Below are 27,237 nucleotides of genomic sequence, written 5' to 3'. Positions count from 1 at the left end.
CTTTAGGAGTTGGCACTTACAGAAAGTACTGGAACCATGAGGCAGTGACCATATCAGTTACGGTGAACTCCACAGGCAGCATCCTTTTGCATCTGGGTGTTGCATCATCCCTTTGGGGCTCTGGTGTCCCCCTCTCTCCAGAGGGGTGTGGCTGTCTGTGGCACTGCAGACCTTCTCCTAAAGTGTGCTCCTTACCCTGCTTTAGGGTCTCTTGGCCAGGGGGCAAGTGGGGACCTGTGGAGCTGCTGGAAAATGCACCCTTGCTAGACAGCTGGGTGAGAGCCTCCCAGAAGCTGAGCCCCTGTGGCTCAGGGCTGGTATTCCTGCAGCTGGAGCCCAGGCCCCCTTGACTCTGCCTGCTCTTCCTCCCCTCCCCTTCAGTTGTACACAGCCTCTGGTGAACTGGCAGTGTGCTCAATGAACCCCCAGGAGTATGTGGAAAGAGTGCCTAATTGGAGCCCAAATCCGAGTTTCAAACTGTGAGTTCATCATTTAGCACACACTTGGCTCCTGGGCTGTGAAGATTATGGACTCTGGTTTCAGAAAGCAGAAATGCACCTGAAGTTCAAGAGCAGCTCACGTCCTTCTACCTCTGCCCCTTTTCTGGCCCTGTGGTCCGTCCCGCCTGGGATGCAGGCAAGGACAGCCAGCCTCCTGGCCTGCAGACATGGAGGGACATGCACTTGGTGCTGCTCTGTGGGGAAGGGGTGGTTTGTCGTCCTTTCTCAGAAATAGCCTTTGGATGCCACTCATGGACTGATGCTGCTTTTTAAATAGGCTTTAATTTTACAAATTCAGCTTTCCATTTTTCTCATTCTCAAAAGGACAGGTTTTTTTTTTTTTTTTCTTTAATGACTACCACATGTGGATGATTGTAAAAACCAATGTGGGTCCACAGTGGCGCATAAGGTGGCTCCTCAACACTCCTCATCCCTCACCTTTACGCTTCCTGAACCAGTGCTTTGTCGTTGTACAACCAGACACACTGTAGAGCTGAGCCTGTGTGCTGCTGAGGTGTTAGGGAATGAGAGAAAGTTGGAGACTCAGCATTTCACAGCTCTGGTTGGCCTGCTGGGTGGGAAGGTGAACAGACAGCAGCCTGCCTTGTCCGCTTGCTGGGGGCTGGCTCTGCCTGTGCCTTCCACCTTTTCCAATTGCCTGGTCATCAGGTCTGGTTTCTGATACATGTTTGAAAGCTAGATGGACTGAATTATTTTTTTTTTTTAAAGAGTGCAACAGTGCATTTGATTTATTTTCTTTTTTTTTTTAAAGAGAGAGAGACAGAGAGAGAATTTTTTTTTTTTTAATATTTATTTTTCAGTTTTCGGCGGACACAGCATCTTTGTTTGTATGTGGTGCTGAGGATGGAACCCGGGCCGCATGCACGCCAGGCAAGCGCGCTACCGCTTGAGCCACATCCCCAGCCTGATGGACTGAATTTCTGTTCTCTCATCAGTAAATTACTCTTCTTTGTTAAATTGAAATAGAGATACTGAGAGATTTTTATTCTCCAGGATTATTAAAAACACTGCCATTGGAGTTGCCCTAGTACATAGCCCTGATTTTTTTTTTTTTTTTTGAGAGAGAGAGAGAGAAAGAGAGAGAGAATATGAATTTTAATATTTATTTTTTTAGATACAACATCTTTCTTTTTGTGTGGTGCTGAGGATCGAACCTGGGCCGCACGCATGCCAGGCGAGCGCGCTACTGCATGAGCCACATCTCCAGCCCCATAGCCCTGATTCTTGGAGCACATCTGGTGGCAGAGGTCTGCCCCAGGCCCAGATCTTCATTGCCTTGCCCACCCCCAGACTTTAAAGATCTGGGTTAGCTGGTTGGGTTCTTCCTTTTTTTTTTTTTAAAAAAAAAGAGAGTGAGAGAGAAGGGGAGAGAGAGAATTTTAATATTTATTTTTTAGTTATTGGCAGACACAACATCTTTGTTTTGTATGTGGTGCTGAGGATCGAACCCGGGCCGCACGCATGCCAGGCGAGTGTGCTACCGCTTGAGCCACATCCCCAGCCCTGGGTTCTTCCTTCTTATCGGCTGTTTGTGCTCCATGTTTCTAACTTTAAGGTTCTGTGGAGTGGAACTTGGGAGGAAGGGAAAGAGGGAAACATTGGAAGGTAGTGCAGGGGCCATGAGTGTAGGGGCCATATGTCCACCATACCTCCTCACATGAAAGGCAGTGCTTAGGACATTAGCCTTGTGTTGCCGTGCAGGTCTCTGTAAGGCAGAGACTCCTGCATGTGCAGTATGGGTGCAGGGTTTTTTGTACTGAAGGCTGGTTCTGTGTTGTTCCTGCACCTGGTACCCTCCCCACCCCAGGTGAGTTCATCTCCTGCCCAGTCTTTTCATTCCGGCACTGAAGTATGTGGAATGCAGAGCTATGTTCATTAACCCCACTGTTGATAAAAACCAAGAGCCTGCGTGCTTGATGACACTAAGCACAACTTTGGGGGTGACTATTGGGGATCATTAATGTTCAGTGCCTGGATTTCTGACGGACTGACAGGTGTGGTAGTGCTTGTGAGGCTGGGCAGCTGTGGAGGAATGTGCTGAGTCTGGTCCGTCAGCCACCGCCAAGTTTCCTGGGACAGACTCCCCAGCATCTGCTTCCTGTGGGTCGGCAGAGAGCAGGCATGGACTAATTCTGGATCTCCTTTGGAAGATTCTCTTTGAAGCTCTGTCTCTTGCAGGTGGTCCCGACAACCAGGTCCACTTTGAGGGGTATCAGGTATCCAATCAGTGCATGGCCCTAGTCCGCGATGAATGTCTGCTGCCGTGCAAGGATGCCCCTGAGCTCGGCTACGCCAAGGAGTCCAGTAGTGAGCAGTACGTGCCTGATGTTTTCTATAAGGTAAGATGCAGTAGTACAAAAGGAATTTGTGCACACAGGGCTCTGAGCCTGCCTGGACTCTGCTCATCTTGTAGCCTTCTGATGGTATCCGTCACTGGTCAGCCGTGATGGCCTGGAGTTCCACTTGTGGATTGAGGCTTCTGTTGCGTTTCTGGGGGTTGTTTTTAGCTACTCAGGCTTGGTGAGGCATTTAATTTGGAGTGGAACCACACAACATCAAACCATACTGTGGCAGCTGGGGTGTCAGTGTCTAGCCATGAGAAGGTGGTGAAAGATGCTTTGGGTCTCTTTCTTGGCTGCCCTCTGGAGACTTCCATCATGAGCACCTTGGCTACTTCAAATCCCACAGTGCACGCTGGTCATCTTCTTTCAGTCTCTTTTCTCTGATTCATTTTGGACAGTTGGTGTTGTTTTCAGATTCATGAATCTCTACTTCTGCAGTGTCTGATGTGCTGTTGCCATCTAGGTTGTCTCAGACAGGGTGGTTTTCACTGCTGGAGGTTTCCCTTGATTGTCTGTCTCTCTCTCTTTTTTTGGTACTGGGATTGAACCCAGGGATGCTTAACCACTGAGCCACAACCCCAGCCCACCCTTTTGATAATTTATGTTGAGACAGGGTCTCAATGAGTTGCTTAGGGCCTCGCTAAGTTGTTGAGGCTGGCCTTGAACTAGCCATCCTCCTGCCTCAGGCTCCTGAGCTGCTGGGATTGCAGGTGTGCGCCATAGGGCCTGGCTTCCCTTGTGTTTTTGATGTTTACCTATTACCACTTCCTCTGAACACACAGATGCCATTGTGACGACTGTTCCGGCATCCTCATCTACCATTGCTGTTGCCTGTCACTTTGGAGCAGCTCCACTGCCCTTTCTCCTATGCAGTTGCCGCTCTTGGGGTTGCCGCGGCTCTCCGTGTTCAGTCTCTGGTTGTGTGCTTTGTGGGCCATTCTGCCCTGTTTGTGGGGGTATTCATTGTCCTTATGTATGAAGGAGCCAGAGATTCCAGGGCCTCTTCCTGCAGCTGGGGCTCTGCTCTGCACTGTGGGGAAGTAGGTCATAGCTGTCATCTACATTCCCATGACAGGTGGCTGACTCAGTCTGACTTGACTGTTTTTTGTTTTTTGGTTAAAGCCACCAATTTTTTTTTTTATTGGTGCTTTATAGTTATAAAAAATGTTGGGGTTCATTTTGCCATAATTACACCAGTATGGAATGTAATCTGCTCTAATCCAGTCCCCCAGTGCTTCCCCTTCCCTCCCTCCTCCCTCCCCCTGTTCTCTTACCTCCATTCTTCTTGTCTGTCTTCTTTATGTTTACAGTTTTTCTTTAAATCAGTGCAGTACAGATATGCATAAAGGTGAAATTCATTGTGGTGTGTTCAGATACACACACAGGATGGTTTGGTTGATTGCATTCCTTCCTTTTCCCATCCCTCCTTTCTCCTCCTCAATCCCCTTTCTGTACTCCACGTATCTCTTCTTTATTTTCATGGGATGCTCCTGCCTTTCCCCCTTATTTTGGAATAGCTTCTGCTTATGAGAGAAAGTCTTGGATCCTTCACTCTGTATCTGGCTCAGTTCACTTAGCATGATGCTCTCCAGAGACTTGGCTTTGGTGAGGCCCAGTTGCCCTGCCATCAGAAGTGGGGCCCTCCAGGTTTCCACTTAGAGGCATACAGGTTCTCAGGTACCTTGTAAGGTGCCAGCCCACCTTAAGGCTTTATCTCCTTGGCCTGAAGAGGCTGTTGGAGGTGCAGTCTGTCCTTTAGAAGCCTGAGGTTTGTCTGGGCACAGAGGCGCACACTTGTAATCCCAATGGCTCAGGAGGCAGGAGGATTGCAAGTTCAAAGCAAGCCTCAGCAATTTAGTGAGGTCCTAAGCAACTTAGTGAGACCCTGTCTCAAAAATAAAGAATTGGAAAAAAAAAAAAAAAAACAGTTGAGAATGTAGTTCAATGGCTAAGTACCCTTGTTTAATCCCTGGTACCAAAAAGAAAAAGTGAAAGTTTGGGTTTGGCTCCTGCTTCATGAAGCCAAAATGGTGAGCATCCTGCCCTGTGCACCCTAAGATTTTGCTGACATCTCAGAGAATGGCGGCATGATTGAAACCCCTGTGTCTTTGACCTTTTCACAATAGCCCTATGCAGCAGCCACAATGTCTGCATTTCCTGAGGTGGCCGCCGCCAAGAGTGGGGAGAGGGCTTCTGTCTCATTGCCATCGGCCCCTCCTGGTGGCGGTTCCTCATCTGCTGTGTCTCCACGCAGGCTCTGAGCGGGCTGTTGCCTTGAGGAACCCTGCTCACAAGGAAAGCCCCTTCAGTGCCTCTCTCTAGTTCCTAGCCGTGTCTGAGGTCCCTTCTGTTGAAGGAAAATCCCTTTGTGAGCATGCTCTGCCTCTCTGCCATCAATCATTTCCACAAGTCACGGGCGGGGTTCCAGACCCTGTTTGTCGCCCAGTTTTCCTAACCCAGCACCAGTGCCATGCTGTCTTATCACAGTGACTCTGGCTGTGTTGCATACCCGGCTCCCTGCTTCCCCACTCTGCTACTCCAGGGGCTTGATTCTCCTCACCCCAGTGTTCCAGAGCCAGCCTTCCAGGTAGCTCCAGAGGGGACGTCCTCCTCCAAGCCTCGCTGGGCCTCCCAGGGCCTTCTCTGCCTCCAACCCTCTCAGATGTTGCACTGGTGCTCTCCAGTGTCTCCGAGGCTACAGGGTCTCTCTGAGGAGGCTTTGATCCTTGTCATTCCGGATCCTTCCCAGGTGGTGGGAGGCAGGCAGCTTTGCTTTGCAGCTTTGCCTTTGGTGGTGCAGCCCTAGGTTTCTATGCGTGCAGCCATGCCATTCATGTGCTGCAGCCTTGTTTCTCCCTGTCTCTTCTCTTTGGCTTACCTGGTCCCTGTGATTCCCCACACAGTGTCAACAGCAGTTGCTGCCAGCTTTTTATCTTAAAGACTACTTTTTTTTTTTATGTGGTGTTGAGGATCGAACCCAGCGCCCCGTGTATGCCAGGTGAGCGCGCTACCGCTTGAGCCACATCCCCAGCCCCAAAGAACTACTTTTTAGGGTTTTGTCCTTTAACTGAGTTTGCTCTGGGGCTTTTTTTTTTTTTTTTTAGTTTTAGGTGGTTGCAATATCTTTATTTTTTAAGTGGTGCTGAGAATCGAACCCAATTCCTCACGCATGCTAGGCGAACGCACTACCACTTGAGTCTGGGGCTATTTTTTTTAATACCTTTTCATCAGGTTGGAAATCTGCTCCCCGACCCCCAGTATTGGGAATTGAACCCAGCAGTGCTTTACCACTGAGCTGCATCTCTAGTCTTTCTGTTTTTTATTTTGAAACAGGGTCTCACTTCATTGTTGAGACTGACCTCAAACTTGCAATCCTCCTGCCTCAGCTTCCTGAGAAGCCAGGCAAATGCAGTCCTCCAGAGTTACACCAGCCCTCATTGTGTATTTCTTGCACTTAAGAATTGAGCTCTCTTTTTGTCTTGAAATGTGGTATTCTCTTAGTCACCCTGCTGCTTTCATAGAGTGCTTATCTGCCCACTCGTGAGAGCAGACAAAAAGGGAATCCCAAATTTTTTATAGTCCTTTACGGTTTGGAACACTCATTCATCAGGGAACATCAGTCTGAGCAATGAGAATTATGAATTATAAAAGTAGACATTTTTAAGTAAGTCTTTTAGTCCTCCAGTGGACTTTGCAGTTGGCTTTAAAATGTGTGTTGAAAGCGAGACCTGCACCAACTGGATACAGCTGAACATTTAGTAACAAGGGGACATTGGTGCATAGTGCATGCGTAGCAGAGTCCTGTGCGGCACTGGAGGCCTAAGATGTGGCTGCAACTCCTGGTGTGAGTTAAAATGAACCGGTAGAGTATAATCCCATTTTACCTTTTTTTTAAAGAGAGAGAATTTTAATATTTATTTTTTTAGTTATTGGCGGACACAACATCTTTCTTTGTATGTGGTGCTGAGGATTGAACCTGGGCCGCACGCATGCCAGGCGAGCGCGCTACCGCTTGAGCCACATCCCCAGCCCCAACCTTTTTTTTTTTTTTTCTCTTTTTGCAGTGCCGGGGATGGTGGTACCCAGGGCCTCTTGCATGCTAAGCAAATGGTGTACTGCTGAGCTACACACCAGCCTCCAGTTTTCCTTGTTTTGGAAGATGTGTGGGGATTTATATATGTGTGCACACCCTTTTCTACATGGTGTCACACCAGGTGGAAGTGGGGGTATTTGTGTGCACCTCTGCCCTCTGTCCTCTGCAGCCACTGAAACAGGAAGAGGAGAGGTGGGACACAGAGCTGATGCTGAAGGAGGACTTTGAAGGCCTAGGGGTGCAGCACCCCATGTGTGCTCTTTGAAAATAGGTGTGCACGAGGCTGTATGTAGACATGGCTTTCCCTGAGGACTGAGGGCTGCTGCCACTCAGCTCTGACACTCAGGCTGCGGCTTCCCTGTATTCCATGCTGCCTTTCCTCCCCATGGGAGTTCTTGTCATTGGAAACTGGCTGCACACATTTATTATGGACACTTGTTCCTCTGCAGAAAAGTAGAACATATTTTTAGCCCAGTCTCTCATTTCTTCTTGTGTCCTTAAATTAAAAAGAAAAAGAAAAAAAAAGTGTAGTTGTGCAGGATAAATGAATACATTTATTAGTAAATTCAGAATGCATTTAATTAGTGGAGTATTGATGGCTACTTGAATTATTTCTGGTTATTGTTACTAAGTGGCCAGTCTCACACCCTGATGCACATGTACTCAAAGCAGAATTCCTGGGTACTAGGCTTCTTGAGTTTTTTATTTTTGTATTTTTGTTTTGTTTTTGCAGTACTGAGGATTGAACCCAGCGTCACCCAACCCTGAACTATATCCACAGTCATTTTCATTTTCTATTTTTTTAAAGTATTTTTTTAGTTGTAGATGGCCACAATATCTTCATTTATTTATTTTTTATATGGTGCTGGATAGAACCCATTGCCTCACACCTGCGAGGCAGGCACTCTACCATTGAGCCCTAGCCCCAGCCCTTCATTTTCTATCTTGAGGCAGTCTCAAATAAGTCATTGAGGCTGGCCTTGAACTTGAAGTCCTCCTGGTTCAGCTTTCTGAGTAGTTGGGATTACAGGTGTGTGCCACTGTGCCTGCCTAGAGGTTTCTGAGTTTTGATAGATGTTCTGCCTTGCCTTTTAAAAAGTCATACTAGGACTGGGGATTTAGCTCAGTGGTAGAGCGCCTGCCTCGCATGTGTGAGGCACTGGGTTCGATCCTCTGCACCACATAAAAATAAATAAGGATACTGTGTAGTCATCTACAACTAAAAAAAAAAAAGTCATACTAGTTTTTTCTTTCTTCTTCTTTTTTTTTTTTTTTTTTGTACCAGGTATTGAACTCAGGGGCACTCGATCACTGAACCACATCCCCAGCCCTATTTTGTATTTTATTTAAAGACAGGGTCTCACTGAGTTGCTTAGTGTCTCACCATTGCTGAGGCTGGCTTTGAACTCACAATCCTCCTGTCTCAGCCTCCTGAGCCACTGGGATTACAGATGTGTGTCACTGTACCCTGCTTCTTCGTTTTCTTAAATTTTTTTTTATTTTTAGTATTTCTTTTTGTAATTAGGGGAAAAAAAAAAAAACTCTTAGATCCCAGCTCTAAGTACACACATAGGTGTGTTATATGCCTGTAATATCAGCTGCTCTGGTGACACATGAGCTGGATGGTTGCAGCAGATGGTCCTTTTAGGCAGGACACCTGGCCTTAGATCAGGAGGGGGGGTTATTGCTCCACATACCCACCTTGAGGACTTTGGCTGCAGGGCCTCATGCAGGCCCCAGGCTGGTATGGGGTTGGTTTTCTTGGTGTGGCTTAGACTTCTTTCCTGTTTGTTTGCCAAGTGCAAACAAAACCCACCCCAGTTTTAGACCAGACATGCAACCAGGTATGAAGTATTGGACTGTTTCCTGCCTTTCTCTGTAAAGATGAGCTGTTAGACCCCTAGACCACACAACCTGCTGCTTCATGTAGGTGCTCACTAAGGGAAAGCTTGATTCTGTGCCTCTTATTTTGCATTATGTCCTAATCCGAAAATTGCAGGTGTAATGCACAAAGGTTCATCTTTTCCTTTTGAATGCTCAGCTGCTCTGCTTCCAGGACCAGTGTCTTAAGGTACTTTATAGGCACACCCATCCTGCCACCCCTTGCCGTGTTAGCAGCCCATCCCTGGTGGAAGGCAGTAGCCTGAGGGCAGTGCTGGAGCTCTGGTGGCATGGCGCTGGAGAATTGCCCCCACGAAAACTGTTGGCTGGAGACCACATGTGGTGTGGCAACCTGGCCCCTGTGTTCTCTGCACAGGAGCCCACATAGGGCTGTTGCCTCCACCTTGGGGCTTGCTCTGTTGGCACCTGCGTGTCTCCAGTGGTCTTAGAGCTGGAGCTACCTAGGGTGTGGCGGGTCTGGCGGTCCTCCTGCGCCTCTGCTCCAGGAGTGTTCTTTCCAGGCACTGTGGTGTGTGTGTGTGTGTGTGTGTGTGTGTGTGTGTGTGCTGGAGATGCTACACAAGAAATGGCTCAGGCTCTGGAGCTTTGTTCCGACTCCTCGAGATGTAAGCGTGTACCCTCCACCTGCATCTGTACTAGTGGCTTGGGCAGTGCCTCATGTCCTGCTGGCTTCACTGGGAGGACACTCTGCCTTCCTGCAATCATTTCCGTGGGAGGCTTTCCCTGAGCATGGTGGAGACAAGAAGAGGCCATCTCCCATGTCCTTCCTGCCCCTGCCAGGTCTGGAGCAGAGGTGCCTTAGGCCCCTAGGCCACTAGGGCAGGGGTCACTTGTTGGTGAACTTGCAGGAACCATCCAAGAGCAAGTGACAATGATTCACCCTTGAAAGGGGACTGGCTTTCAGTTCTGTTGTGACATGGTGATTTTGTTGACTTCTTTTAAAAATGTCCATTTTCTTTTCCTTTAAGCAATAATCTGGCTTTGGTGAAAATAAGCTGGCAGACCCAAGAGCTGGGTGGTGTCTAGCCCAAGGATCTGCCTGCAGCTTTGCAGATCCACACAGCGTCTTCCCCAGGTTGCCACTCTTCACTGTGGCCCCCAGTGAGCTGAGAGACTTCAGAGGCACAGCCCCTGCTTGGGTGCAGATGTTGTCCCTGGGGCTGTCAATGCTGACTGTGAGCAGCTGAACTGGATTCCTTTCCTTCCCTCACCCTAGAGAGTTCCCTGGAGCTGGGGTGTTAGTCTGCTGCTGTTCAGCTCCATGGACCATGGTGAAGGTTGGCCTCTCCCTCAGGCCTGTGTCACCAACAGCACTCCGTAGCACAGACACGCATTACTGCAGAAGACCACCTGGGTCTGTGAATAGGGAATACCCAGGAAGTACTGTGCACTGTTTGGGGAGCCTCAGAGCCAGTGAGAATAGACAGGGCTCCTGGCATTGGGAAAACTGCTATAGCAGAGAGCAGCAGCCTTCAACCGAAGTGGGTAGGCTGACAGGTCAGGAGTGCGATCAGGGTGGAGTTCAGTAGAGTGGAGAAAGTATCAGTTGAATCAGCCTTGTAGGTCAGGACTATCATTCCAGACAGGCGGCAGCCCGTTCCCAGCGAGCAGAGTATGAGCGAGGAGCTGATGTTGCTGGTACAAATGCGGGGGAAGGGGTGCATGTAACATCACGAGCCACTGTGAGTGGGATGGGCAGGACACAGCACCCAGGCCTGGACTACAAAAGGTCCTTCCAGGAGACAAGGCGTGGCAGCAGTAGTGACAGAAGGCAGGCCAGGCTTCTAGTAGTGCATGCAGGTGGGGCATGATTCAAGTCTGGGTAGATCTAGAGGCTGGGTAGGACCTCCTGAGGCTGAGTGTGCAGGTTGAGCCGGAACAGAGACAGGAGGGCTCTGAGGTGTTTGGGACACGCAGCTGGAAGACAGCCTGCCCTCAGGTGGCTTTAGTGGTTTGCAGCTGCTGAGTGTATTGCTCAGGAGAGGGGGCCACCAAAGCTGTGCACTTGGAGGCAGGCTGCTGAGTTGGTGCTCAAGGCCAGTGGTGCCATTGTGGTTGTCAGAGAAAGTGAAGGTAGGGTGGGCTGCAGAGAAGGGGGAGGGGAGCTAGCTGTATGGGAAGGGAGAGTGGGGACCATTAGCCAGGAAGACGGAGGAGTTGGGAAAAGGGCTGTACTGTTGTAGCTCTGAGCTAGGTCAGAGGCAGGTTGGGGCTTGCTCTGTTGGCACAAAGTAAAATTAAGCAAGGTGGAACAGCACATAGCATCAGTGGCGAATGGGATCCAGCTTTCCTGCTTGGGGTTTTTTGTGTCCATTACTGATGCTCTTGGTCCCAGAGAGAGGGGCGAGTAGATATAGAGAGGAAGGAGTGTGCAGAATGGCACTACTCACAAGCTCTGGAGCACGTGTGGACAGGTGGGGGTAGGAGAGGAGGCAGGTGTGGGCTGGGAGTTGGTGGAAGAGGGTATGGTGCAGGATGCTTGGAGGTTCTGCTGGCTCACGGGTGGTGAGAGTGAGCCTCAGATAGAGGCTCGTAGACCAAGAACCTGCCCATGGAGCATCGAGGTGGAGGGAGGAGCTGGCAGCAGAAGACATGTGGTCTTGGATTCAGACTCAAGTGCATCAGGCAGTGCCAGTCTTGAAAGTGAACATGAGGAACACTTCTGTTTACATCAGCTTGTTATGAAAAGTAAGGGTTGGAGCCCCAGAAGACGGCCTGGAGCACCCCTCTCCTGCCCTCAGGTGGCCATCACTTGCTGCCTACCCCTGTGTTTGTGGCCTAGGTTCCACATGAGCCAGGCTTCTAGCGGACAGAATGTGTGCCAGTCAAGTCAGAGTACAGGTGGTAGTGGGCACGGCAGGCAAGGAAGCTGGGGAAAGAGGGCGGGGGGGTGGGTTCTGGAGCATTCCTTCTGGATGTAATGTGAAGGAGTGGTCTGAAGGAGGTGGTGATCGTTCAGGCATCAATGCTGTGGCCTGAGTCAGGAGGGGTAGGAGGTTAGAGGGGTGGGATGGGTGGAACCCACATCCAGTTAGACGATGCACTGGACAGGTGCTGACGTCTTCTGGATGCAAGGTGGAGTTGGGTCATGATGGAAAGGCTCCTGCTCCCTTGTTCCTGTGACCTTCAGGGATGCAGAGGTCGGCAGGGGTGCAGGAGTATTCTGGTGAGCGTCTCTGAGTGAACAGGTGGATTGTGGTGCCCACAGAGCACAGAACTGGGTCTGTGGGAGGAAGGTGAGTCCAAGTGACAGCATCAGTGACAGGGTGGTATTCCATGGGCAATTGTCACTGAGACCTGGAAGCTTAGGCAAGAGATGTGGGTCAGTGATGCCCATCTCATGGCTGTCTTCATAAAATGTCCAGATCAAAGGCTGGAATCTTTGAGGTGAAGGAGACAGCATGTCAGGCACCCCTGAGAATGCTGTCCAGCAAGGGCCAGCCACAGAGAGGCCAAAGGTGATTTCCCAGTAGGAGGGGAAAGTGCCAAGGTCAGGAGCCCTGAAAGCTGTGCTGACCAGCAGCTTGGGCAAGGACCACGCTGTGCTGAAGTTCCATGTGTTGTGGGAGGACATTGTTCTTTCTATGAAAGGGGATGTCCTCAGGCTGGCAGCTTGTTCTCAGCAGGATGCAGGTTGATGTAGCATCTGCTGGGAACAGTGTCTGATGAACTGTCCTAAACTTGTTATTTGTATGTGCTCCTAACTTCTTGGGACAAATTCCTGGAGCTGATGTTACTTTGTCAGATGCCACCATTTATTAAAACGGTTCTGTACATTCTCTTTGAGATTTCCTTCAGGAAGATAGCGCTTTACCTGTTCTGGCCGGGCTGCCTGTCAGGCAAGGACTTGCACGTTAGCTTGTAGTCTCTGCTGGCTTACTCTCAGGGAGTCCAGGGTTCGCCAGCTGTCTTCATTGTGAGCCTCCTCTTCCTGTGCTAGGTACTTATAAGATGATTCATCATTTTTTGCATTAATTTGTGAGGTCTCTGTGTATTGACTGTTTGTCATATGTCACAAACACATGCCAGGTTTTTATGTTCTTCATATTTTATATTTAGAGGAGCTGAAATATTGTTTGACTTCAAAAATACCTTAATCTTTTCAACATCATTTTGGCCTTGGAACTGGGTAGTAATCCCAGTTGCTTGAGAGACTGATACAGGAGGATCACAAATTCATGGCCGGTCTAGGCAACTTAGTGAGACTGTGTCTCAAAATTTAGAAATAAATAAATAAATAATAATAGCTGGGAATGTGGCTTGGTGGTAGAGCACCCCTGGGTCCAATCCTCAGCACCGTAAGTTAATTAAAAAAAAAAAAAAGAAAGAAAGAAAAAACAGGAGCTGGGGCTATAGCTCTGTGTGTTTATGTACAACTAAATAAATATTAAAAAAAAAAAACAGAACACCTCTGCTGTGTTGTCATACATCCAAAGTAATTTGTCACTTAAAGTTCTGTCTTTATTCATGTATTCTTTTAGTTCTGCTATGGTTTAATTTTATTTCAAGACCACTTATGTTGTTTGTTGCAAGGGGGGAGTCTAGTTTTCCATATCTCCAGATATTTGTGCACCTAATCCTGGACCATAGCACCCAAGTCTCCCTAGGTTTTGACAGTGGTGTAGTTGTGGTCTAGGAGGAGGCTTTTGTGGTCCCTGATATCTCTTCTTTCTTTCCCCCTCCATGCCATTGGAAGTGGCATGAGTGCTGTTAGTGCTAGAGCCTGAGGCTTCAGATCCACATGGGCAGGAGTCAGGTCTGAGTGTGCCTGCCCTTAAAGCACCAGAGTTGGGTGAGGAACCGAGAGGGGTGTGGCTGAGAGGCCTGGCTATCAGTGTGAATGAACTTGCTCTGTAGCTTTCCTCTTGCTCTGCTGGCTGCCAGGTCTTGGGTATGACTAGCCCCTCGCTCCTCAGGATTTGCTAGGCACAGTGGCCGTGCCTGTGATGCCTGCAGTTGTGAGGGCCAGGTGGGCCTATGCACATGGCATCCAGACTGGAGCAGGCATGGTGAGTGCCTGAGAAACTCCAGCTGTTGTTTCCGTGTGACTCTGACAGGTGTCCTGTGGACGCTCATGGACTACACTGAGCTCTGACTCTGACACCTGTGCTGAGAACTTCCAGGTCAAGGGCTGATTCCACTTGTCCCCTTCTGCCTTGTTTTTAGCAGAGAAGCCTCACACTGGGGGCTTTGCCATATTCTCTAAGGGGAGGCCCACAAAGCCCAGGTGCCTTGGGCTCACACAGTCCTGCTTCCAGACATGGTGTGAGGCTGGTGGTGAAGCAGCAAGGAGCCACGATTTCTGACTTGCCTCATGTCTTGCTCCAGGTGGAATCGGAACTACTGACACTTTGGCAGCTGCTAGACTCAGAATCAAAATGGCTTCCTCCTCATATGTTTCCTGACATTTGCTAACGCCATAAAAAGTAATTGCCATCAAGAGTGGTGTGTAGGGCTAGTGATTGTCTGGAAGAAACATTTGAGTGAAGACTTGGGGAAGATAGAAGTTACCTGTTTTTCCCCAGGGAAGAAAGGGAGATAGATACAGTACCTTTATTTTCTTAGAGGAAAAAAGGTACAGTTGGGTAGTTAAATTTGAACGAGAATCAGCATGACACACAAAAAAGAGAGGGCATTTAACAAGAGCATTCCCTAGAGGGGAGATTCAAGTGAACAGGTGCTGCAAAAATGTTTCTGCATATTATCGTTTAATTAGATTTGAAGATGAATTCCAAATGGACTAATTATGTGTGAGTTGTTCAGATTATTTCTTGTAGAGGCAAGCATGTATTTTTGGAAATCGAAATTTAGTTTGATTGGACTTGATTCCTGCCTCTGCATGGGCATAGGATCCCGCTCCTCAGGCCCACACTTTTGGGGCCTGTCATAGCAGTAGGCTGCCTCAACTGCACAGCTGCCATGTGGGGAGGGGCAAGGGGTCCTTCCCCAGGTTGGTGGGTGCACAGTTGCTTCAGCTTCAAGGGACTCGCAGAACACAGCCCGTGTTTGCAGGAAGGTGGCATTTGTCAGGGTAGGGAACAGCCTACTCAAAGTGTGGAATGGAGTTGGGCTAATGCTTCCTCAGTAACGGACTGGTTAGAAGTGTTTGGCCCCTTGCTCTGGAGGGGAAGGGCAAGTCCTTCAGTGGCAAACAAGGAACGGGGTCATTTGGGCAGTGACATCCTGTTAGGAAGATGGGCTTGGTTTGACTGAAGAACAGCTTGTGATGATTGTCTAAAGACAGCACAGTTCTCCATGTCCCCAGAACGTGCAGATGTGCTAGTAGTGACTTCAGAGCATACCTTGGGGACGTATCACCACTTGAGGATGCACCTTGGCAACCAGTTCATGTCTGAGAGCCTCCATAGATGTAGACTTTTATGTAAAACCTGCAATTGAAAATTATGGATGTATAATTTATATATGGCTCAACGAGTGATTTGCATAACATTAAGTGATGATTTAGAATGAAAATATGATCCTCTTACAAAATCTATAATAGAAAGCATGGGGAATGTACTTGGAGAGCTCTGTTGGAGCTCAGCATGTCTGACATAAATCATATCTAGTTGTCATCTTATGATTAATGAACATATGCTGGCCATTTTTCCCCATAATTAAACTTTATGTCCCGCTCATCTGACAAAAGCAAAACGCCTACTTTGACAGGTAGGTGGAGGGGGTCTTCCACATCTGCATATTCTGTGTATGTGTACTCATTTGTGCATGCCTATGTTTTATTAACGTGTGGGTACTCAGTTTCCACAGATTCTGGTTTTCAGAGGCATGAGTGAAAATTTTGGGTTGGCCTTCAGATTGTGTGACTGTGTGGTTTAGAGGGTGGAATGCACAGGTCAGCCTGCTGCCACCATCTCTCAGCTGGGCCTGGTGCTAGGCTGAGCCCTGCAGAGGGAGTGGGTCACGTGCTTTCCTGTGGAGGTGCCTATGGCCAGAAGCATAGCTGACCTCAGGTCCTGGCATAAGAGCACTCTATCTCAGTGCCAGGAGCAGTGGCAGCCACGGCATGACTGTTTGCCATCTGCTTTTCATGCACTTCAGCAAGAGTCAGGTGGTTTAAAAGGTAAGTGATGTTTTTGAAGGAGCACTGTCGCTGTCACCTTCACTCAGTAGCCACGCACCTTTGACTATTGCAGGACATCGACAAGTTTGGCAACGAGATCACCCAGCTGGCCCGCCCCCTGCCTGTGGAGTATCTGATCATAGACGTAAGTCCTCCCCACTGGTCCTGCACAGTGACCCTGCTGGCGCCCAGGAGGTCAGGACTCTGGGGGAGGGGAGGGCCCAGCCACACGCTGTGCCCTGTAGTGCTGGGGATGTCTGTTCTATCCTTAAGCCCCAAGGGTTCCTTGGACATTCGCAATTTTAAGGACTTTTTTTGTTGTTGTTTCAGGTTTTTATGTCCTTGAAAACAACCTAGTTAACTTTCTGGGTACCATAGTTCAAAGGACCTCCAACCCCCCACCTCCTACCCCAGGCCCAGGGCCCACTAAAAGGCCTAGTCCTAGAAGTCTCTGAGCAGTATCGCCACAGATGATGCATGGCTGGTGGTTGCCTGCTCTGTAGCATGTGCAGGTGCTGCCCTGGTGGGAGCACACTGCCATAGGCGCAGTGCCCTGGGGGCTGATCTTTCCAAGCCTTTTTTGTTTTTATCTTAATTTTTATTAGTTATTGATGGACCTTTATTTATTTATTTGTTTACATGTCGTGCTGAGAATTGAACCCAGTGCAAGCGCTCCGCCACTGAGCCATGACCCCAGCCCCTCCAAACTGGTTTTAAGAACACCTGTGACTGAATGTTCTTGAGCGGAGAGGGTCATAATGGTTTCCTGGGAGGAATTGCAGAAGCCAAGGGAGGCTGGCTCTACTGCATCTTCCCAGAACCCCTCCTCCTCTCTGGAGGCATCACGTGGTCACAGATGGCCATGCCATCAGCCACAGGGCAGCAAGTGCCACAGAACAAAGCCCATGTTTGAGCACCTGGCTGCCTGCCAGAGCTCTGTCTGGGGGTATGGTGTGGGGGGGCTATGCTGCTGCCGTACCAGGATCTGTGCGGGCTGCATTGGATTTGGGATGGGCATGTGAGTCAGGCAGTAAAACATCATTGCATTTGAAGCAGAGGGTCCCCTGAGCCAAACCCATCGATGCTCCATTCCATTGACAGCTCTCGAGAACATATTTATTACTCAGGCCATAAAGGCATCTGTTTTTTAGACTACCTGGGGTATAATTAAGATGAAAACAGATTGATGGCACATACCGTTAGGAGGAGTCGGCATGATTTAGTACTTCTTCCTAAGGCTTTCTCCCTTGCCACACCTCTCCACCCTGCTTTCCTTTCACATAGGAAGTTAAAGACTTGCCAGTGTGTTCTCTTCTAGCACTGCTTAGTTGCTGTGGAGCATGCTGCCCTGTGACCTCTAAGTCCTCTGTCCCTGGGGAAGTGAGACTTGGAATCCCTTGAGAACTGGTGCCCATAAAAGTACATGTGGCTCCTGGGCAGGTCCGTAGGCCCTGGATGCTGTTCTTGAACCCAAGGGAGGGGCAGCTGTTGCAGGCAGGGAAAGTGAGAGCCAGCACTTTCTGGGCCTCTGTGCAGGTATCAGACATTGTCCAATTGATGACCCCACAACGGTCTGGGAAGGGAGAGGGCTTTAGCACAGGACAGGGTGGGATGTAGGATGGTCACACAGGGCTGAGTAGACTTTGGTCCTGTCACTGTGCAAGGGCCACTCACAAGGCTGGCACCTAGCCTCTCTTGATGTACTAGTTTATTCAGTGGCGGGTGCTCTTCAGTCCCTCTCCACTCTTGCTGCTGCCTTCCCAAAAGGAGGGACCCGAGTGGTCCAGGCTATTGTCTCGCAGCGTGGACACTGCCCACTCTTAGAGCTGACTGCAGCTAGGGCTGAGTGCTCCTCCCCTCATCTCTGCCTCCCAGAGGAGCACGTGTCACTGTGGCCCAGCACTGCGCCTTGGGCCCCTGCTGCACAAGCTTGTCTGCAAGGATCGGCCAGCTTGGGTTAGGGCACTACCAGTGGCTCAGCCTGCCTTCCAGAGTGCGGATGCTGGTACAGCCAAACCAGAAACAGCTCCCTGCCTTTGCTGATGCCAGAAAACAGAAGAGAGCAATGTTTTTATTCTGTAGAAGTACTCCTACAGGAGCCAGAATAGCTACCCTGGATCTGGAAGGTGTTGGCCCAGTGCTGCTAGAGTCACATGCAGAGGGAACTGCATCAGCCAGAGGAGGGTTATTACTCAACACTGGATGCTCTCCCAGGGAGGGCATTTGCTAGGGGGAGTGATGCCTATGTCCACCTCAGCTTCTGCACAGTCACCACTATACCTGGCTTCTACTGATTCAGATGCCCTCTGCTATTCCTAAGGGATGTCAGAACCAAATGGAAGACTTGGCTTACCTTTAGTGGAAGCTCTCCACTCCAGCCAGCTCATCTCCAAGGGAGAGGGGGGCTGTGATTCTCACCTGCCTGGAAAGCCCATGGGCTCTTTAGGCTGGCTTCCCAGTGGGCTGTTATCAGGAGGTCATTTTCTCAGGCCCAGCACTGGTTGACCCAACACAAGCCTCCAGGTCCGGTAAGTAAAGTTTGCAACTCCTGAGACAGCCTTCTGCCCTCTCTCTGCTGAGTCCTGTTACCCTGGACCAGGGCAGAGCGCGCGTAGAAGCAGGAGTCTGACCAGTCTTGGTGCAGCGGTTAGGTGTCTGTGCCGCAGAGACAGGCACTGCCCAGATGTGTGCACTTTAAGAACATATGCTTCTCTTGATTCCCCAGTGCCAGTTTTCAGATTTCCCAAGAAACACTGATGCCAACAGTGAACTTTCCCTCAGTACGAAGCTTGCAGGACTCTGGGGAGCAGTGTGTGGGACGTGCTGAGGGCTGGGACTGGTTGGAGGTTCGCACCATCTTTAGCACAGTTCATCACAGTTTGTGTTTTTGTTCATTAGATCACAACAACCTTCCCCAAGGATCCAGTTTACACTTTTTCTATTTCACAAAATCCATTTCCTATTGAAAACCGGGATGTGCTGGGTGAGACACAGGTAAGCTCATTGTCTCAGAAGCTGCATTTAGTGACCTGTTTGTCCAGTGACAGTCTTGCTTTCCTGGAGTGTGCTGTGCTTGCAGCTTCTTCCTGTGTCCTGTATCAGGCCCTGTGGAGGGCACAGAGGTCAGGGCGCTCGCTCTAGCAAGGGGCTAGTTAGCCTTGAATCCTGGGTCTACGGACTTGCCAGGAACACCTTCTCAGTCTTGTCACTTTGTGTTCTCTGCTAACGGCTTCCTCTGGTTTGTGGGTTACAGAGCCAAATAGTGGAAGTGGTCTGCTTCTCTGCTGATCTGTCTGCCCCCAGCCCCGACACATTCCTCAGGCTCCGTCAGGGCTGGGTGGGTCGCACCGGGGTCTGGCATGTTGCTTGTGTTATGCTGGCCCTCTGCTCCCGCCACCTGCACAGTCTTGAGTACTCACAGTTGTTCTTGCACAGGGGAGTATCTGTACCAAGGTTTTCTTTTAAGGTGGCTTCTTTGGCAAAGCTGCTTCTGATACTGTGGTTGCTTATTGTCCATCTGCCCCAGGAACGGACATGGGATGCATGTCAGGGCGCAGAGCTGCTTTCCGGGCTGTCTTCTCAGGCTCCCATTCTCTGTCCTGCTGCCCTCCTCATTTCTCTTCCTTACTCTGCTGGTCCAGCTTAGGGGTGCCGCCAGACACAAAGGGCCATATGGTCTCCTGCCTACCCTAGTGGGCCTTCCCTCAGCCCTCTTTCACCCTGAGGTAGAGGGATGCATTCCATCTGTCCATCTGTGTGTCCTTTCTTGGACAGTCTACATACCTCCTCACACCACGGACAGTCAGGTGTGCCAAGAGCTTCCCCTGGGCAGGAGGGTCAGGTGCTCACCTGCAGCTGTCTGTGTCCCTTTGTGCCCTCTCAGTAGTTCTGGAAGAGATGTGGGATGTCTCAGCGTGTGCGGGGGTGGGGAGTAGGGGGTGGGGCTGGTTCCTCCCAGCTCTGGCTGTGAGGACTGTCATGAGATCCCTGCATCTTCCCTTCTCTCCATCACTCTCGGTCTAGGACTTCCACAGTCTGGCCACCTATTTGTCCCAGAATACTTCATCTGTGTTCTTGGACACCATCTCGGATTTCCACCTGCTGCTGTTTCTGGTCACCAATGAAGTCATGCCTCTACAGGTAGGGCTTACTCAAGAGACGTCCCTCGTCCCGCTTTCCTTCCTCAAGCCAGAGAGTGGGGGATTTGGGGCAAAGCTTGATGTGCAGGGTCATCTCCCCCTGGGAATTTTGTTGGCTGTGACCACTTGGAGAGCAAGGTGAATATGTTCTGTCCTCTGGCCTACGTTCCTGGGGGGTACCATGGTTGAGGCAGCCCTCAGTCCCATAGCTTTAGAATCTCAGCCTGCTCGTTACGGATCCCTCCCTGCCTCCTGGGTCAACGCCAGCTTGTTGCCTTGGCCCAGAAGGCTGGACAGCTCCCAAGCCCTGCCAAAGAGGAGATAGATGTTGAGCAGACAACAGTGCTCCCGAAGGGGTGGGCAGCAAGTCCTGCCAGAGGCCTCAGTATGTGCCACACATTTTGGCCTCCTGTGACCTTTTCTTCTCTGCCTGAGACCCCCAGGAACACAAGGAAGGAGGGAGGAATCTTTCTGAGCTCAGTAGCACTGACTTGGCACCTTCCCCACCGTGACAGCAGCGCTCTCCCTCCCAGGGCTTGTCTTTGGCGGTCAGCCTTAGCTGTTGTTGCATGCTGCCCCATTTATCTTGTGTGTCTTCCCACTGTCCCATCCCCTCTCAGAATCCCACTGTACCTCTTCTCTCAGGGTTAGCCCTTCCATCCGAGATCAGGGGTGACAGTTGAGGCTCCCTCTGTATTGGGCCACCCTGCTTGTAAACTGTTTTGAAGTTGACTCTGGAGGTACTGAGAGCCCTTAAAGGCTTTACCAACCTCTCACCACAGCAGCTACTTTAACTCTCTGTGCGCTGACCCTGGAAACCTAGGATATAGCACGCAGTTTCCAGACAGATGGAGAAGAGAGGAGGACTGGTCCCAGTCTAGGACCAGGGACAGGAGTTTCTGTCATCTGGGCTGTCAGCCCATGGCCGAGGGAGCACAGGAGCCCCAAGGGGCGCTTTGGGAAGACGTGAGTTCTAGCTTACTTTAGCACATGGATTTATAGACCTGAGCAGCAGTCTGTTTCATAGTGATCGTGTATGTGATTTTTAAAAATTCCCTCTGAAATGTTGTTGTTTATGTTAGAGAAACCTGTTAGCGAGAGTGTGACCCCATTGCAGAGCAAGGTGGACCTTCCTTTGGCTTTTTGCAGGACAGCATCAGCCTTCTGCTGGAGGCGGTGAGGACCAGGAATGAGGAGCTGGCACAGACGTGGAAGAAGTCCGAGCAGTGGGCCACTATTGAGCAACTTTGCAGTAAGTGTCCTACGCTCTACCCTTATGCCCTGGGCTCGTGGCCCTGGGTGCACACTGGGGGTTGTGGTATAAGTAAAGGGACAGACACATGGCTGTGTTCATTGATGTAATAACATAATGTTGTCCAGGTCAGACCCCAGGTGTGTATAGCAGATGCATCCAGCTGTAGGTGTCCCAGGAGCCTCCATTTGGAAAAGATCTGTCTGAACATCTAACATGTCCTTGCTATCCTTATGGGACACTTGGCACTACCCCTTATACTTCGATGGTATAAAAAGAAACCCAACTCACACAGCAGCAGGTGACAGGGTCTAGATTCATTACCTGGAGCAGCTTATGCCCTAGAGCTCCTTGTGTTCAGTACTCACTCTCCTAAAAAGTTGAGTATGCGATTGTCCAGTCCTGTGTCTAGGACTGGTAATAGAATGATAGTGTACATTCACAAGAGCTTCACAAAACATGAGACACCAGGCGGCCTCAGGGGCACACAGTGTGATCCCAGCAACTTGGGAGGTCAGTAGGAGGATTTCAAGTTCTGGGACAGTCTCAGCAACTTAGTGAGACTCTGTCTTAAAAAATAAAAGAAAGGGCTGGGGTTGTGGCTCAGTGGTAGAGCACTTGCCTAGCAGACGTGAGGCACTGATTTGATCCTCAGCACCACATAAAAATAAAGATATTGTGTCTACATACAACTAAAAATATATTTTTAAAAGTTATTAAAAAATAAATAAAAAGGACTGGGGAGATGTGTTCAGTGTCTCTGGGTTCACTCCCCCGTACCCTTCCCCCCAAAAAAGAAGTAGATCCAGGTGCAAGTCCTGGGAAGCCCAACATGCATTCACCTTGACCTGCCTTTCCTCGGCTAGGCTTTTGCCAGGAAAGGTGAAAACAGGTCCATAGGAGAGCAGGATGCTCATGGTAGCTTCGTCCTAACAACTCAGAACTGGACACCACCCAGATGTCTACAGTGGGCATGATGGTCCTCACAGAGGAGTGCTTTTCAGCAACAGAAAGAAACCATACCCACAGGTGGCAGAGAAGGGCAGGTGTTTGCTGGCTGTGTGCACCACAGTTGCGGGATGGCAGCCTTGGTGCAAGGAGTAGGCGTGTTCAAACTACCCTGCCCACAGTATAGAGCTCAGGCCAGGCAGAGTACCCATTCTGCAGAAGTGCTGAGTGCTTGCTTCTCTTCCCACCTACAGGCACCGTTGGTGTGCAGCTCCCGGGCCTCCATGAGTATGGTGCCGTCGGAGGTTCTGCACATGCCGCCACCTCTGCCATGTGGGCCTGTCAGCACTGCACCTTCATGAACCAGCCAGGAACTGGCCACTGCGAGATGTGCAGCCTCCCCAGGACCTAGGGCTCCGGCCCTCTGCTGGGTGGGACTGGGCCAGCCCAGCCCTCCAAAGCCAGGAGCTCAAGGTGTGCCCCGCAAGGCTCAGAGCTGGCAGCCCTGAGGGGTGGGGCCCGCCACCCTGGCACCCAGGGAAGCTTCTTGGCACCAATCCCAGAGAGGGAGCTCAGCTAATGTGCTGGGGCTGAGTAAAAGCCGACTGGAAACAGTGTCCCTGCCTGAGAACACCACGCACGCCTCACCCAGTCAACAGTCCCCCGCCGTGGAAGGATTGGGCACCTCCAAATAATCACTTGAAATTGGTGGTGCAGGGAGGGTTGCTTTCTTTTCCTTCCTCTTCGATGCTTTCTGTTCTGTCCCCCGCTTGATTTTTTTTTTTTTTTTTTTGGGGGGGGGAGTGCCTGGCTACCTCTGTTCTGTTGCTCTGGAGCAGAGGTCCTGCCTGTGCCGGCCACAGCCTCCTGCTCAGCCTGCAGGCTAGTGCGCTTTCTCATCTTGTACCAGGCGGAAGTTTAGAGTCTGTGCTGGTTGCAATAACAGTTTTCAGCAGTTCCTTCCCAGAAGACTTTTATTTATTGTTTTTAAGATAAAACTGCACAACAGGGATATGAGAGAGACTAGTTTCCACTTCTTCCCCTCCTTAAGCGCAGCCCCTCCTGGGAGTTCAGGTGGTAGTGGACGGGTCCCACTGTCAGTCCTCCTATGAAGCAAACCTCAGTGCCTGAGACTTTTCTACCAAGTCACACAGCTGTGGCAGCTGGCGATATGGGCAGCTGAGCAGGAGCAGAGTGGTGGCCCTTGCCTGGTGGGCAGTCCCTCTAGATAGCCTGGATGGGTGAACACCAGGGCCCCGATTTCCTCCCACAGCACCATTCCTCTACCCACAGCACCATTCCTCTACCCATAGCCTTGCCAGGCCTTGGTCTGGAATAGTGCTTTGGCCATTGAAACAGGACCTCTGTGGAGCCTGGAAAGTTGATAGCATGCACACAGTGTGAGGACCAGGCAATCCATAAGAGTCCTAATGGTCTCTAAGTGTCCTCCACAATAGGACTGGGGCACAGGCCTACCCCAGGCGAGCCGAGGGCGTCTTGATGCCTCTTTGCCTTAACAAGAGCCAAATTAGCTGTGCTGCACCCAGGGAAAGGCCGGCCCAGCCAGACTTCCTGGAGGCTTGTGTGTCTGTCGCCTAGAGAGATGCACCCACAGCCCTCCCCATCCTTGGCCATGTAGACAGAATGCTTGCCTGCTGGGCTCTCTCATGGCAGGGCTGTGGCCAGAACCCTCAGGTGTACCTGGCATGGCATCCCCGCTGGAAGGCCCAGGTTTCTTCTGATCCTGGAGCCACAAGCCCATTAGGTTGGCCTGGCTGCAGCAGGACTGTAAAGCAAGCAGTCTCCCCCCATCTGCCACACATTATGGAGGTGTGGAGGGTCATCTGGTCTGCCTGCTAGGAGCTGTCTTGGCTGGGGCTTTGCCTTCCCTGTCTTACCTGGTCCCTGAGGTCAGCTGTGAGCCAAATGGCCTGGCTGGCTGCTTACCTGTCTCCAGGGCCATTCACACCAGTGCTGTTGCCCTGCCTGGGCAGGTACTGGACAGCACAGACTTGTGGAGACTCACTGCCCCAACACCTGTGTTCCTCTCCACTTGCTCTCGTCTTTATCCACCAAGCTAATTTCCATTTCTCAACCAATAGTTTTTCTCACTCTGCAGTTCTGGCATCCATGCAATCCATGTTTTCTTTTTGTCTTTTAGCTAAAGAAAGTGTTGTGATATCGCTGCTTATGGTTTTGAGTTACTCTGTTCAATAATGCACTTTATTTTATCGTCCAAAGAGAGTCAAGCTCATGCTGCTGGCTTGGGGTGAGCCCTGCTGAGAGCACAGGCCTGGGAGGCCCAGGCACCACCTCCTGCTCAGGAGTGACCCCTGCCCATCTTGCATTCCTGTGGACATTCCCTCATGTCAACAGGCACCCCATTCCAGAGGGGTGCCTGAGCACACACCTTCCCAGGCGAACACAGTGGGTGCCTCGGTCCCCTCTTGGCCCTGGTCGGTCCTGCCTACCCAGCCCACCCCCAGCCAGTCTGTTCCTGGGACATAGGTGCTCTGCTTTGGGCTCACAGGTGTGCATCACCTGGGTTTGGACTAGCATTACCCTGACCCCAGCCCTGCAGTGGAACCTAATAAAAAGCGCCTGAAGCGACTGCCCGCTCCCAGCGTGTCCTTCCTGTGCGCTGAACAGTTGTCCACAGGCCCTGTCTGGTGTCTAATCTGGGTAAGGTGATTAGATGACTTGCCCCCAAGACTCTCATTGTTCTCATTGATGTGTTTGGGCCATTTCAAGCTGGGACCCAATTTCCCTGGCCCATTGCTCCGCTGCAGGGCTCCTGGGCACTGTTCGTATGTGGGTGGAAGGGAGCTGTCCAGCCTCCCTGAGATGCCTTTTCTGCCTTGAGTCTGTATGTCCTGGACAGGCAGATGAGGCCAAGCAGCAGGTGAAAGTGTTCGGGCAACCTAACTGCCCAGGTGCAGTGAGGAGCAGGGCTGGAGCTTACTGCTGTCTCCCAGGGACAGCCAGAGAGGTCTGGCCTGCTCCTCTGACTTCGGTGTCAGCCTGCTTCCACAGCTCAGCACCACTCAGTCCTCAAGGCAGGGACTCATCTGCACCCTGGGAAGCCACTAAAAAACAGCAGCTGTAGGGGCTGGGGTTGTGGCTCAGTGGTAGAGTGCTTGCCTCACATGTGTGAGGCACTGGGTTTGATTCTCAGCATCACATAAAAATAAATGAATAAAGGTCCATCGACATTAAAAAATATTTTTTAAAAAGTAGCTGTGTCTGAAAGGGCTCCTCCCAGTAGGTGACCCAGCTGCCTTTGAGCAGCTGAGTGGTGCTGAGTGCTCATCATCCACAGCTCCCTGGTGTTGCTGGAGCTGCCATGCTCAGCCCTCGTAGGGCTTGGGCTGTTCAGTATGACCCAGCAGCTGGCCTTCACACAGGGCCTATGAAAGCCCGAGTAAGAGGGACTGGAAGTCCAGATGCCTTTGTCCTCCAGGTGCTGCAGGCCAGGAGGCTCTGGGAGGCGCCTTCCTCCCTATCCTCACCTGAAGAAGTGAGATTGAACTGCTTGGAAGCAGAACTGGGGACTCTGGCACCCAAAGTCCCGGTCCCCACCCTGCAGGTTTTTGCACCTCTGCCATAATCTACAGCTTCCACACACCATGGTTTTTCTTCCCACATCTGCCCCTGTAATTCTTGAGCTCCACTATGCTTGTCCTTTGTGAGGCCACAGTGCCCCAGTTTGGCAGAGTCACTGACCTCCAGTGACAGGCTCTGCAGTAAGGGGTGTGTGCACTTTCCACTCCCCTGGCAGAGCCCCGGCTAGGGCATGGCCTTGGGCCCTTCCCTCGTGCCTTTCTCACCCCAGGCACCCAGTGCTCAGGTCTACTCTGTTTAGACTGGAGAGAGCCAAGAGCTGGCCAGCCCCCAAGCCAGAGGAGTGACATACCATGAGGCCTGCTGGCTTGCCCACCTCCCATATCCACTTCCTCCCCACATGGTCACCTTCTCTATCGGCATGTTTTCTCCTATTTTGGAAGCCACCTGGTTATCCTGAGGCGTGTGTGAGCTGGTGACTGACAAGAACCAGGGTCAGGCTTGGAAGGTTAGAATTGGTGATCAGAAGACCCCCAAGGGATACTTGTGTGCTCTGGGGGAAATTCAGAGTGACAGGCTGCTGAGGAGTGCTCTCACTCTACCCCACCCCCATCCTTCCCCTCAACAAGGGAAGCATTTCCAGGCAAAACGCCATCAGACTAGCCCAGGAGTGCAGAGTGAGCTGAGAACCCTCACCTGGTTAGCACCTGGCACAGATACACTCGGAGCTAGCCCACCCCCTACTCATTGGGGGGTCTGGACTGGCCACTGGTCATGTTGGCAGGTACACCGGGACTGGGTCATATTCCAGCCTGGCACACATTCTGGACATTCTCCAGCTGGACCTTTTACATGTCAGGCCTGCTGTGCCCCAGATGGCTCCTTGACTTCCAAGTGTCTGGCCTTGAGACTTTTCTGATGAAATAATAATAACTACTACTACTATTATTATTTAATAAGAGCTATGGTCTTGCTGTGCTGCTAAGTCTGGCCCCCAAACTCCTGGGTTCAAGTGATCCTGCCTCAGCCTCCTGAGTAGGGGGAAGCCCAGTCTCTGCCTGGCTTCAGGTGGGCTTTATGGAAGGTGGAGGATCCTGGTCTTTCACTTGGGGGATTCGTGTAGAGCTGCTCTCTTGGCCCCTGGTTGCAGCTTCTGGAGCAAGTGGAGAGAACTGCCAGGAGGGAAAGTGAAGATGTCCCCTGGCCTCCCCCTTGCTTCCTCCCCCAATCTCAGCTGGTCATTTCCTTTGCGGTGCTCTGACCCTAACTCAGAAATCCCTTTGGCTTCCCTACGTCCCCACGTGTTCAAGCGTTGCGCTTGTCTGGCTCAAAGCCCCTAGAGTCCTGAGAACGGGGTCCTGCGTGGTGCTGCTCAATGAGCAGAGGGAAGAGACCCAG

At 50.9% G+C, this 27,237-nt stretch overlaps 1 protein-coding gene across 3 annotated transcripts in view; it reads left to right on the top strand.

Moving 5' to 3' along the window:
• Positions 1 to 24,889, top strand: part of Nploc4 (NPL4 homolog, ubiquitin recognition factor) — a 49,020-nt gene extending 24,131 nt beyond the window's left edge. For all 3 annotated transcript variants that reach the window (XM_027955467.2, XM_027955466.2, XM_071603016.1), the window contains 6 exons: positions 2,700 to 2,860; positions 16,013 to 16,084; positions 18,838 to 18,933; positions 19,963 to 20,079; positions 21,228 to 21,330; positions 22,533 to 24,889. In XM_027955467.2, the coding sequence (XP_027811268.1) occupies positions 2,700 to 2,860; positions 16,013 to 16,084; positions 18,838 to 18,933; positions 19,963 to 20,079; positions 21,228 to 21,330; positions 22,533 to 22,690 (707 nt within the window). In that variant the 3' untranslated portion in view covers positions 22,691 to 24,889. The remainder of the gene's footprint in view (positions 1 to 2,699; positions 2,861 to 16,012; positions 16,085 to 18,837; positions 18,934 to 19,962; positions 20,080 to 21,227; positions 21,331 to 22,532) is intronic.
• The last annotated feature ends 2,348 nt before the right edge of the window (positions 24,890 to 27,237 follow it).

This window comes from Marmota flaviventris, chromosome 17 (genome assembly GCF_047511675.1).
Source record: "Marmota flaviventris isolate mMarFla1 chromosome 17, mMarFla1.hap1, whole genome shotgun sequence".
Taxonomy (NCBI): domain Eukaryota; kingdom Metazoa; phylum Chordata; class Mammalia; order Rodentia; family Sciuridae; genus Marmota; species Marmota flaviventris.
This window is presented reverse-complemented; position numbering and strand designations above follow the sequence as displayed.